The sequence below is a fragment of the Phascolarctos cinereus genome, unplaced genomic scaffold, assembly GCF_003287225.1.
Source record: "Phascolarctos cinereus isolate Bilbo 61053 unplaced genomic scaffold, phaCin_HiC Scaffold_3;HRSCAF=262, whole genome shotgun sequence".
Classification (NCBI taxonomy): Eukaryota; Metazoa; Chordata; class Mammalia; order Diprotodontia; family Phascolarctidae; genus Phascolarctos; species Phascolarctos cinereus.
Genome location: NW_027555736.1, coordinates 232,161,660 through 232,175,699, shown reverse-complemented (window position 1 = coordinate 232,175,699; position 14,040 = coordinate 232,161,660). Strand labels below are relative to the sequence as shown.

Sequence of the window (14,040 nt, the reverse complement as noted above, 5' to 3'; positions counted from 1 at the left end):
CAACTGAGGTACCACATCACACCTATCAGATTGGTTAACATGACAAAAAAGGAAAATGATATAAGTTGGAGAAAATGTGGAAAAATTGGAACACTAAAGCATTGTTGGTGGTGAACTGATCCAAAGATTATGGAAAGCAGTTTGGAACTATGCCTAAAGTGCTATAAAACTGTGTATACTCTTTGATCCAGCAGTACCAATAAATCTGTATCCCAAAGAGATCATAAAAATGGGAAAAGGACCCACATGTACAAAAATATTTATAGCAGCTCTTTTTGTGGTGGCCAAGAATTGGAAATTGAGAGGATGCCCATCAATTGGAAAAATGGATGAACAAGTTGTGGTATGTGAATGTAATGGAATACTATTGTTCCATAAATGATGAGCAGATGGATTTCAGAAAAACCTGGAAAGACTTACATGAATTGATACTGGGTGAAATGAGCAGAACCAGGAGAACATTATATACAGTAACAACATTGTGCTATGACCAACTTTGATAGACTTAGCTCTTCTCAGCAATTGATCTAAGACAATTCCAAAAGATTCATAATGGAAAATGTTGCCACATCCAGAAAAAGAACTATGGAGTCTAAATGCAGAGTGAAACATACTATTTTCTGTCTCTTTTTTTTCCCTTTCTCATAGTTTTTCCCTTTTGTTCTGATTCTTTTTTTCACAGTATGACTAATATGGAAATGTGTTTAACAAAAAAAAAGACTATTGTTAATCATATAGCTTTTTGACTCTAAAAGATTTTTTTGTACATTTCTTGCCTTCTGAAAACTTCACACTTAGCAAACTATTTAAAATATATACTTTTTTAGTTTATCTGTAATTATACATCTTAGTAGCAACATTATTTTGACAACGTCTTACAGTACTTAATTTTTAATGGGCATTTTCCTGGCTGTGATATTGTGTCACACTAAATGTATTTATTTTGTTGACTTGTCAAAAAACAGTGTTTTTGTGTTTTTTAGAAAAATGCTAGTGAATTAAACAAGAGATGAAAATATTTCACACATCCAGGAGCTTATTAAAACATGGTGACATTGTTTTCAGTAACTCAGGCATGTCAGATTAAAACTCGTTTGGCCTTGGGAATTTTTTTCAATGAAACAAATGTTTAAGATATATGAAAAAAGTTGTATTACGAATAGAGTTTTTTGAAGATATATGGAATCCTACACTTTTTTCAGAGCAATACTTCAGCCTCTGAGATGTCTTTTCCACATACGTATTCATGTGTGCTTGCATATATCTGGGTACAGCATTAGGAAGCAAATGTTTGTCATTTTCTTTTTGGTAAAAAATCTTTATGAAAGTTAAAGTTATTTATGAATATTAGTCATAGCAGCAAAAAGTTCGTGACTTTTTAGATCTTTAGTGGGTTTAGTGAATTAAATTCACAAAAATCTTAGAACTGTACATCTGATTTGTAATTGACTTGAACTAATTGGTTCTGTTAGATCTGTGATGTAAGCTGTACTAGTATTCCTTCCATAAAGCAGATCACAACCTCCCTGTGCCTTAATCTATAGCTAAAACTAGTTCTTCGCCAGGTGATCAGACATATTGATCTTTCTAGGCCTTAAAATTATTTGTTCATTTGTCGTTCTTTTGATACAGTTTTGCCTCTTCTTCAAAATAGGTATGTGTGTGATATATACATTGGTATACCTTTCCTAGCTTAAATAGGCTGGTGCTAAATAAGCATAACATCTGTCTGTCTGTGGGCACATTCCCTGAAATCTTTCCGAGTAAAACCTGCAAAGGCTTAGGTTGTGCTACATATAGCCTCAAAACCCTAGATTTACCTTCTGCCTTAGGGTAAGTTTTCGAAATAAAACTTTAATGAAGAAAGTGTGCTACAACCTTTAACACTATAATCTTATAGCTACCAATTGTTGATTTCATAGATCAATTAAAAGTTGGTGATGGATTGGGTATGAAATACTGAATTTTGTACATATTTTGCTTGCGTTAACCTAGAATTACTATTTGAATAGTATAAGATTTCCCTTTCTTATCCAGTGACCAAGCTATCTATAATTCCAAGATGACACATAGTCTTTCTGGTTTTTGTTACCCTGTTAGATGCAGCCCATGTTATGTGGTTTGAGAAACTTCATGTATGGCTTATTTTTATGGAGAAGAATGTTATCTACCCATTGATCGTTCTTAATGAGCTCAGTAGCAGTGCAAAGACTATTGCTAGTCCTAAGAAACTGGACACTGAGTAAGTATAAAAGTCTTTTAATACTAGGCTGCCCTACCAAGATCTGTTCTAAGCAAAATTGTGAGGTAACCGATAAACAAATATTTATTGATTTCCTGTTATGTGCTTAGACACCATCATAGCTGAGAAATGTTTCTTTCCCTTTTTTTTTCATTCTGCTTTTCACTTCTTGATCCAGATAGCCTTACTATTCTCCCTATAGCACTATAACCTATTTTAAAAATTGTTCCAAATGACTAACCACTGTTGTTGGTTACTATTCTTAAAACATTTTTCCCTTTTAAAAACATTTACAGATTCTGCCCCCCCTCCCCCCCCATCTCTTCTTTTTTCCCCATTCATACTGCCACTAACCCAGTTCAGGCCCTTAGCACCTCCAGCCTGGACTATTTGCCTCCTAACTGGTTTCTTTGTCCTTATTTCTTCCTTCTCTAACCCATTGCAGCTGACAAAATGATCTTTCTAAGATACAAGTCAGTCCATGTTATTCTGCTGCCCAAAAACTATTGCCTCTACATTAAACTCCAAACTTCAACTCAGCATTGAAATTCTAGCTGCACAGTCTGATTTCCCTGTCCTTCCTAGTGTGATTTTACAGTGCTGCAGTGCTGCTCTTCATCTAGTCTACATTCCAGTCAAATTGGACCATAAGTTGTTCCTTGAACCTAGCATCCTGTCTTCCATTTCTGCGGATCCATGAAGGCTATTTCCTGTGCCTGAAATCCACCCTTTCTCCGAGTCTGCCTTTCAGAATTCTCTTCCTTCAGGTTTTGTTGAGGTGCTCCTTGTTCCCTGATTCCCCAAGCTGAAAATAATTGTCTTCCCCATAGATTTTCTTGAAGTACAGTACTTGTATCTTTCCTTTTCCCTCATCAAACTGTCTAGTATTATTCTCAGGTATGTACAATATGTTTTCCTTCCCTGCTCTCAAGTAGAATACAACTTCTTTGCAGACAGAAGTAGTGTTCTTTTTTGTTGCTGTTCCTAAAACAGGGCCCAACAGGGCCTAGCACATAGTAGACACTTAATGGAAGTTTGTTGATTGAGTGAATGAAAAACTCTGCATGTTTTTAAAAATGTTTTAGTAGTTAGGCTACTTTAGATTTGACTGAATTGGAGTAGTAAGTTTCATAACATGCAAAACCCAAGAATATTGAGTTAACCTTTAGAAAATCATTTGCATTTCATCCAGAAATTAAAAGCCAAGTAAATTCAACCTTTTTAAGAGTGGTGATTATGAATTTACAAGTGTAGAAATCTCTAATGGTTGGCTTTTGATGCAAGGACAGATTTTTAGTTTGAGATGTAAATCCTGGAAAAGTTTTTCCTAAGCTGTGATTAGTAAAACTTGCTGTTTCAGGTAAAAGCTCATAGGATTTCATTTTGAGTTGTCTGATGGGTTATAATCCATTGATAATCAATAATCTACCATCTGAGAGAAATGCCACAAGTTACTCAGAGAAGGTGATACTGGTGGGAAGTCAGCATTGGGAAAAGCTGAGAGGACAATTTTAGCCTCAGTCTAAGATGGGATCCTCCTGGCTCAGTTTCCCCATTATGTTCCTTTGAAAGGAAATGTTACCCACCTGACTATTCCTGAGTCTGGCTATGAGGTGGATTTGGTACTGCATGGTTGGAAAACTGAATTATCTGAATCCAAACGGAGCTAAGGATGTTTTATCCTCTCAGAGTTGGGCCCTAAATCTACTCCCTGCTTTATATCTGGGCCCTGACGTTTTTTCTGTCTGATTTGTGGCCTCCAGACTGTGGGCCATTCACCCACAGTTGGTAGCAAACAGCGGGTATCAGCCAGTGTCCCTCCATCATTCCCTGGATGCAGCCTGTGCTCAGTTCCAGTTAGCCTCCTCTTTGAGACCCCCTCGAGGCAAGGACAGCTCTACGCCCCTTGCCAGCAGGAAGCAGTTTCAGAAGCTGAGACCTTCGCCCCTTACCCCAAAAGAATTTGGGTCCCATTTGTTTGAGGGGGGAATGATGAGGATGGGAGCTAAATCTCAAAAAGGAAAAACCCTGGACTTTCCCAGGTGGCCAAGTCTCACCTGAGGCTATAATCCCATCAATTGGCCTTTCATTGTGGCTACACCCAGTCTCCCAGTTCCATTACTCTTAACCTAGCCTAGCCCTCCCTATGGCCCCCCACCATTTCCCACACTTAATCCTAACTAGGCTCCATTTTCCAGGTCCCAGGAGTTCTGTTCACCCCAGTTTACTGGCCACTCCCATCCAGATCTCTTTAGACCCCTCTTCCAGTCACCCCAAACTACTTGGCCACTCCTAGAGCACTCCCGCAGTCTTTCTGTGTATAAGGTCCATCTTATTTCCATTAAGTTGCTTAGATTCTTATAATCTAGCCAATAAGCCAATAGTTTACTAATGTTCAGACTCTTTAAGGGTCTGCCCAATATGATGGATGTTCTAATAAACCTTGTCTTTGGATGAATGTTATAAAGATGAGCCAAGACTCAGTTCCAAAGACTGGTGTCTCAAAGACTTTTTGTTAAAGAGGTGGAAGTGGGTCATTTCGATTCTGTCGAGAAGCAGGCGCAGCTCCTTAGGAGAGAAAATGCACGGGTTAAAAGAAGCCAGAGCAATCTTTTTAGTTAGTCATTGCCTAACTCCTCCCTTCTGGATCAGGATTGGTCCTAATCCTTCTAGGTTACAATCTTCCTTATATGCCCCACCCCTAACATACATTATGTGCCTAGAATTGTGTTATCACTTGCCCACCCCGGACAGAGAAGTTAGTCTGTCTGTGCTGATTTCTTATCTACTTGTGTGGAAACTTAGCCCCTTCATTTCTCATGCTGGAAAAAAAAATGGTGATTAGTTTGCATTTATCAGATTTGTCACAGTCAGTAGCTGATGGATTTTGCTTTTATCCTATTATAGGTTAGGCGCTTTAATGATCACCATTGCTGGTTTGAAGTTGCTACGTTCTTCTTTCAGCAGCCCAACTTGTCAGTATGTCACCGTCATCTTCACTGTGCTCTTTTTCAAATTTGACTATGAGGCTTTGTCAGAGACAATGCTACTAGATCTCTTCTTCATGTCCATATTTTTCAACAAGGTAACTCAACATCAAAAGTTTTGTCTTCAGCTTTAGAAACTCTGGCCTGAAGAATAACAATAGAATACTTTGGGATCATTATGCCAAAATTTGGCTTGACCCTACTTCCCCAGCAGCAAATTTGTTTTCTCATGATAGAAGGTAGAAGAGAAATGTAAGGTATAGTCCCTGCTAGGGAGGTGATGTTCTTATCTAAGTGCTAAACTGTGATATTTACTAACAAATGCAGCAGAACTGTAGAGTAGAAAGAAATAGTCTGTTCTGGAGTAATTCAGAAAGTCTTCCTGAAAGAGGCAGAACTTGAGCTAGGCCCTGAAGAGTAGGTGGTATTCACGCACAGAGAGAAAAGATCGTTGGATAGTCCAAGTTGCTTTGGGGGTAGGAAAGGGCAAGCAGGAATAATCAGCAAAAGTATGTAGGCAGAAATGAGTGTAGTGTAATGTGGGGGGAAGAGAGGGAGTCAGTCTTTTTGGAACACATCATTATGGATTGGAGAAGAGTTGTAATTAAGGTTGGATAAGTAGAGGGGTCTTGATTACAGAAGGCCTTGAAAACCAGATAAAAGTGGGAATCTTAGATTCTTAAGAAGGTAAGTGAGGGGCAGTGAGGCAGCGCAGTGGATAGAGCACTGGCCCTGAAGTCAGGAGGACCTGAGTTCAAATCCGGCCTCAGACCAAACATTTGACACTTACTAGCTGTGTGACCCTGGGCAAGTTACTTAACCCCAATTGCCTAAAAGAAAAAAAAAAAAAGAAGAAGAAGATAAGTGAGATGATGAAAGTTACATTGTGGGAAGATCAGTCACAGTATGTAGAATGAATTTTAGTAGTAGGAAGATCCTGGATGCAGGGAGAACAGAAGGTTATTGTAATCCAGTTGTTATTTTTATTTTCAGTTGTGTGATGTTGAGGGCAGTATTAGCAATAAAACTACAGAAGAAGGAGTTCAACCTTTCCCTTCTTAAAAGTGTTTAACTAGAGAAATAGGAATAAAGATGGGACCTGTGATTTCATTCCAATGAGGAATGCTAGGTGAGAAACTTCCCCACTGCCAGTGTAGATTGGTCCCTTGTCTGCAATTTATATCTTCTGGCCAGAGCACTGAGAAGTTAAGTAACTTACTGAGGGTCACACAGCCATTAACTGTCAGAGAGGAAGCATAAACTGTCACGTCTTTCTTGCCTTTGAAGATAGCTCTCTATCCATTATACCATGCTACTTCTATTTAATCTGACCACTGTTGTTACGAAAGGTTATCAGTTTTATTATTATGATCATCAGTGTCTTACCTCTGGGTTATTTGCACAATGTGAGATTTTTACCACATCAACTACTGTGCTTGAGTTTTATCCTTTTATTTCCTCTCCTGATGAACAGGGAAATGATCAGAATAGAAATGAACAGTGGGACAGAGAAGTGTTTTTTAAGATATTGAGAATCAACAGAAGGAACATGTGATTGCTATAAAGCTTGAAACCTTTAGATTAAAGTTAGACCTTATCTTGCTAATCTGTAAGAAAATAAAGTTGCAGGGGGACAGTCATTCAAACAAAAAAATCCACAGTTCTAGTATCATGCCTTTTTTGGTTGAAGAAGATTATCTTCCCAACCTATAGTCATTAGGTAGAATGAGTCTATGAATATGATAATGTTAATAATAATAAGTAACATTCAGATAGCACTTAGGCTATGTGCCAGGCACTGTGCTGGGTGCTTTACAATTATTATCTCATTTGGTCTTTACAACAACCATAAGAGGTAAGTGCTATTGCTGTCTCCATGTCACAGTTGAGGAAGTTGAAGCAGATTAAGTGATTTGCCCAGGATCACATAGCTAGGAAATTTCTGAGACTGAATTTGAACTCCAGTCTTCCTGACTCCAGGCCAGGTGCTTTATCCACAGTACAATCAGCAGCCTCAGTGGCTATGAGTATGAATTTTGGTAGAATATTTGTTTGTAGTTGAAGAGCTAATGAAAATACTTACTATTAACATACTTTTTATTATTCCGACAAAAATACCCAGTTAAGTTATTTTAAAGGAATCACCTGATTCCTAAAGTATTTGTGCACTTTGCTTCTTCCACAGACACACACCCCCTTCCCCTTGGCACCTAACTGCAGTGCCACTAAAAGGCATCAAAGTAAACCAAAGTGAAACTCATACCCATGAAACAGGTCATGGATAATGATCCTTATTCTTTAAAATGTACTGCAGTCTTAGGAGACATAAAATTTCTAACTGCTGACTCAAATATCAAAAGATCTGCCATTTTCTTAAGACAAGATACAATAGTCTCCTTTAATTTCTTAAATTATAAATAATTTTGATGATAAGATTTTCTTACTAATTTTTCTTTTCTATTCTTTTTTTTCAGCTTTGGGAACTTCTATATAAGTTGCGGTTTGTGTATACTTACATTGCACCATGGCAGATTACATGGGGCTCTGCTTTTCATGCTTTTGCCCAGCCATTTGCTGTGCCTCGTATCCTTCTGTTTAAAACGTTGCAAGAATACATTTACTTTTTTTTGTAGGAAAGGCATGTTGTATATTGTTTGTTATGGACTAAAGCAACCAACTAATTATCAAGCATTGATTAAGTATCTGGGGTAAGAATTAGACTAGGAGTTGGGGATACAAAGACAGAAATGAAATAGTCCTAGTTTTCAGAGGTGCTTACATTCTGTTGGGGGAGACATCTGGTATGTATATCGATATATACAGAGTAAATAAGTATATGTAGGGTAAATACAAAATTAATTCATGATGTTTAATTACAGGGTTGTTAGGCTGGAAAGACATCAGCCAGTTGAGGAGCTCAAGATAAAGGTGGTGTTTTAGTTAAATGTTGAAGGAAGTGAGGAATGTCTTGAAGTGGAGGTGAAGATGGAGTCCATTCCATGGAAAGGGGACAGCCGGCCTATAGAAAGAAATAGTGGAGTATGTAAGGAGCAAAGTTTACTCTGGGGAGTAAACTTGCCTCATACTTCACTAAAAAAATGAGGCCATTCACTAGAAAGCTCACCTTTCCCTCTTAATCCTTTTGCCACTTTCTCTGCCTTCACCACTGTTTCACATTAAGAGCCCTTCTCCTTGCCAAAGCAAACCCCTCTGCATTCACAAAGAGATCTCTTTTCATCATCTTCTCCAGCATACTGCCTTCTATATGATCCCTGCTCTCATTATCTTCGATTTCTCCCTATCTGGTGGCTACCTTTCTACTGCCTATAAACATCCTCCATCTTCAAAAAACCCTCACTTGATCCATCGTTGCTAGCTATCATGCTATGTTCTGATTTAACTCCTTGTGAAGACTGTTTACAATTGGTGCTGCTTCTGTTTCCTTTCACCTCACTCTCTTCTTAACTCTCTTCAGTCTGGCTTCTGACTTCATCATTCAACTGAAAGTGCTCTCTTCAAGGTTACCAGTAATCTCTTTAACTTCCAAATCCAATGGCCTTTTCTCAGTCCTCATCCTTCTTGACCCTTCTGTGTCTTTTGACACTGTTGATCACCCTTTTCTTAATACTTTCTTCTATCTAGGTTTTCATGATAATGCTCTTCTAATACCTTTCTGCCCATTCCTTCTAAGTTTCCTTTGCTGGGTCTTCGTCTAGGTCACACCTGTTAACCATCAGTGTCCCCTAAGGCTTTTTCCTGGGCCCTCTTCTTTTCTATACTATTTCAGTTGGTGATCTAATCAGCTCCCATGGAATAGATTCTTATTCCTATGCTGATAACTTTCAGATCTGCTTGTCCAGCCCTGTGCTCTCTCCTGACCTCTGGTCTCACATCTCTACCTACCTGTTGGACATCTCAGACTGGATTTCTTGTAGACATTTTAAACTAGTCTAAACCAGTCTAAAACTAAACTCCTTATCTTTCCCTCAAACCCTCTTTTCTATGTAACTTCCTTATTACCATCAGAGGTACCAGCATCCTTTTAGTCCCCCAGGTTTCCAATTTATGTGCCATCCTCAACTCCTCATTCTCTCTGACTTCCTATAACCAATCTGTTGCTAAAATTTTTTTATTTTATCTTTGTTAACGTCTCTTGTGCCCTTCTCTGCTCTGATACTGCCACTGCCCTGGTATAGATTCTTTATCATGTCCCACCTGGACTATTTCAATAGTCTGCTGGTGGCTTTCCCTGCCACACTTAAGTCTGTCCTCCCTTCAGTTGTTAAATTGGTCTTCCTAAGGGGCAATTCTAAGTATATCACCCTCCTATTCAGTCAACTCCAGTAGCTACCTATTAACTCCAGAATCCAATATAATATCCTGTTTTGCTGTTAAATCTCACCCTTTCCTACCTTTCCAGTCATCTTACACAACCACTCCTCCAGCCCCAGCTCCCACCTCCATGTAATCTGCCATTCAGTGACACTGGCATGATGACTGGCATGGATGAGACTATATCTTTTGACTCTGGGCCTTTTCCCTATCTGTCTTCCATGCCTGAAACTCTGTCCTTCCTCATCTCTACCTCCTAACTTTCTTGGCTTCCTTCATTTCTCAGTTAAGTCACACCTGCAAGAAGCTTTGCCCAATTCCCATTAGTATTGGTCTCTTTCTTGCGCAACATTATCTCTGTGTGTGTGTGTGCGCGTGCACGCGCATTTATTGGTCTTACCTAGTTATTTACTTTTGGCTCCTCCACTAGACTGTGAGCTCCTCCAGAGCGTGGACTGGTTTTTGCCTTTCTTTGTATCCTTAGAAGGTACCTGACTGAAGTAGGTACTTAATAATTGTTTGTTGACTAGAAAAGATAGGTTGGAGCCAGGTGGTAAAGGATTTTAAAGTCATACAGAGGAATTTATATTTTAATCCTAGAGGCAGCTGGGAACCACAGAAGTTTATTGAGTAAGGGAATGACATGATCAGACTTACGCTTTGGGAAAGTCACTTTGGCGGTTGTTGTGGGGAGAGACTTGTGTCAGGAGACAGTTCAGGTGAAAAGTGAGGGGTGTAAGCTGAAGTAGTTAGTATTTTAGGATGATGTCAAGAATACAGACCTGGAAGGATTGGTGGTCCCCTTAGCAGAAATAGGAAATTCAGAAGAGGAGTGGTTTTAGGGACAAAGATAATGAAACAGAATCTTATGTTGTTTCATAATTGTTGAGTTATTCCCATCAGTATTCTAGTATTTGCACAGTTGACAACAGTGCATGCCTTAGGGCTCAAGAACACAGGCTTGGCAGAATGTAAACAGATGTAGCATTTGTTCACAACTATATTTAGTGCCTCCATAGCCATCACAGCTGAGAAGTGGAAAGGAATAGTGGGCATAAGCATTTGACAGCCTAAGAAAAGGCATTCAACTAATAGAGCTAGGTCCATAGGACTTCTATGATGCTGGTGCTTTGATTATTACAGTCCCTAGTTCCTATTACTTATCCCCACTTCCTCTTCCACCCCTATCACATTGATTAGTAAGGATTTGGTTTTGCCCTCTAGAACTCTTATGTGTGATCTTGAATCACAAGGCATTTTGCCATTACAGTGCCTTTAAACTCTTTCTCAATTGATCATTGGTGTGAGTGGATGTTTCCCTTTGGCACATATGTTCTCTCATACTTTTGCTTCTGTGCCTTTTCTTTTTTTTTTTAAAGCTAATCCTTATACCTGGAATACTTTTCTGCCTCCCTGTGTGTATCTCCCCTCTAATCATCTTTCGTACTCCTCTTTGTTCTAATTCTACCCATTTTTCAAAGCCTTGCTCAAATTCCAACTCTTCCATGAAGCATTGTTTCTGTAGTCAGAAATGATCTTTTCCTGCTCTGAAGTTTCAAGTATTGTTGAATTTTTTTTTTTTAAGGCAGTTGGGGTTAAGTGATCTGCCCAGGGTCACACAGCTAGTGTCAGGTGTTTGGTCTGAGGCCGGATTTGAAATCAGGTCTTCTGGACACTGTACCACCTAGCTGCCCCTTGATTTTTTTTTTAAAGCATTCTGCTATATTTGGAATCAGATCTATCAGAATCATATTTACAAGCAGTCTATGGCAAGAGTTTCTCAGGCCATTACAGTCACAAGAATTCAGAGACAGGCAGAAAAAAAACAGCTTGTATATACAGATAGATAGATAGATTAGATAGATAGATAGATAGATAGATAGATAGATAGATAGATAGATAGACAGACAGATAGAGTTAAATAGCTACAATTATTGCAGAATAGAAGATTTTATGTTGTCTTTAGGATCCTCCTAATTTTTATAGGATTAGATATAACATATTGTCTCAAGATCCCACAGGTTTGTAATTTTAATTGCTTTAACTCCTAGAATAAGCAACTGCTGATTTCTGGATGAGTGAGCTCTCCCCACCCCTACCCCAGCTCCCCAACCCCTTTCATCTCTGATGCTTGTACATACTTTATTTGGTAAAGTTTGAGCCTTGCTTGATTTTACCTCCACAGTGTTTTATACCTTTCTTAAGTACTTAAAACATTTTACTTTGTATTAAAGTTACTTGTTTACTTGTCTTATTTCTATTAGAAGTTTGATGCCTACTACATAGTAAGTGTTCAATAATATTTACTGAATTCCAAGATCTTTTTTCTGAATTTCCCCAAACGCTTTTGTAAATAAAAATAAAAACTGGTAGTAATATAAAAATAGAAAAGCATATTTTGGCATTTTATACATTTTTATTATGAATTTTGAGGCTCTTTATTGGATAGGGAAAAAATTACATTTTTCAACCTCAGAAAAATCTAGTCCAGACTTGCATTATTCTCCTTTACTTGTTATCTCCCTTGTTGGCTTTTTTCCCCATACTTTCTCTTGTTTATTGAAATCCCTGATTGGGAGCCACTATTATCAAGAAATATCTCGTTTGGGAGTTTATTCCATCATTAGTCTCTAGAAATTTCTTTAGCAGGAGTAGCATAGTACAAATTTACTATTATGACTAAGATGTGTCAATTAAGTTTAGAAATATACTGTCATTCAAACCACCCTCAACCTTTAAAGGATTCATTTAGCCAATCACATGAACCAAAATGCATTTGTAAGAAATTGGTTTTCCCTTCCATTTTTATAGTGCTTCTATCTGATTAGGATAAATGGTATCTTCTTTAACCAGTTTTCCCACAGATTCAGCCATGTTGTTTGTCCAGGCTGCTATATCTGCCTTCTTCTCTACTCCACTAAACCCCTTTTTGGGAAGTGCAATATTCATCACTTCATATGTTCGACCGGTCAAATTCTGGGAGAGAGACTATAAGTGAGAAAAATTAAACTATTTAGAAGTAGAAGCCTTTTAAAAGTTATTTTTAATAGTGAACTGTCACATCAATATTATAATCATTTAAAGAACAATGTTTTTGTTTTTGTTTTTTGCCATAATGACAGCAGTACAGATGTGTCGTGGGTCATAAGGTCATAAATCTAGAAGTGGAAAGGAGTCTCAGAGGCTGTTTAGTACATGTGAGGAAATTGAGGCCCAGGGATGTTATTTGACTTGCTCCATGTTACTAAGCAACAGAGGTTGCTTAGTCCTCTGACTCCAAAACCCTTGCTCTTTTATACTGAGCCACAATTAAAAGTTACCAAATTAATAACTAGCAAGATACAAAGGCCTTATCCTTCATGTTATACTAATAAGTAGATTTGAGCTGATATTCCATAGTGGTTAATTATTGGATAGAGATAAAAATCATTTTCTCCTTCTGCTTAATGTCAGATGTTCATAGTGGGATGGGATGTTAGCTAGGCAGGTAATAGACATTAATTAGTCACACAAGACTTTAGAGCTTAGTCAATATTTTCTTCTAACTTGTACATGGTGCCAAAGGGAGACAGGTAGAACCAATTGTAAGTTTTCGAAGATGCCAAGTATATAGTAGTTGAAAATCAAGAAGGAAGCATATCTTTTACTTTATGCCAACCTCACAAATGTCACAGGCATCGGTTTTTTAGCTGTCTACCCATTCTTAGAAGTACGCAGTTTAAAAATGACATCAGCATTTTAAAAAAATGCCTAGCACATATTGTTATTAACTTTAGGCGGATAGCTGAGTTACATTGTGGAAAACCTGTGTTAGATATTAATTTTTCTATAAATGTTCATACAGTTTTGTTGTTCTTTTCTTCATTCTGCAGTGTCTATCCCCTCTCCTCAGTTTTGTTTTTTTTCTGCATAGTATATAATATAATCTGTTATGAATTTTTTGTTTTATTTTCTTCAGCACAAAGCGTGTGGATCATTCAAACACCAGGTTGGCTTCTCAGCTTGATAGAAATCCAGGTAATATCACTAATTTCTCATTGAAACTAAATGAACTTTGTATGTCCCAGATAGAAATTAAATCATTTTAGAAAACTAAATATATGGGGATGAGAAGACTGGATCTCCTTACTTTCTGTAGGCTGGAAAGGTAGTAGCCGCTCTTGGACCTAAGCTCACTGTTGATTTGCATGGAAGTTTTAACCTGCTCCATTTCTATTTCTTTTTTCTTTTTCTTTTTTTTTTTGTGAGGCAGTCAGGGTTAAGTGACTTGCCTAGTAAGTAAGTGTCATGTGTCTGAGCTCACATTTGAACTCAGGTCCTCCTGATTCCAAGGCCAGAGCTCTATCCACTGTGTCATCTAGCTGCCCCTACCTGCTCCATTTCTAACATGGGCCCATTTGCCCTTCCTTAGACAGCCTGATGCACCCCCGTCCTGGGGGAGAGTCACTGTATTGGAACTGGATTTAGTGGGGAGAGCCA

At 38.1% G+C, this 14,040-nt stretch overlaps 1 protein-coding gene across 1 annotated transcript in view; it reads left to right on the top strand.

Annotated features, from left to right (window-relative positions):
- Window positions 1-14,040, top strand: part of PCNX1 (pecanex 1) — a 242,472-nt gene that overhangs the window by 175,798 nt on the left and 52,634 nt on the right. The window contains 5 exon segments of the mRNA XM_020986378.2: window positions 2,101-2,242; window positions 5,150-5,327; window positions 7,704-7,812; window positions 12,426-12,555; window positions 13,520-13,578. Coding sequence (XP_020842037.1) covers window positions 2,101-2,242; window positions 5,150-5,327; window positions 7,704-7,812; window positions 12,426-12,555; window positions 13,520-13,578 — 618 coding nt within the window.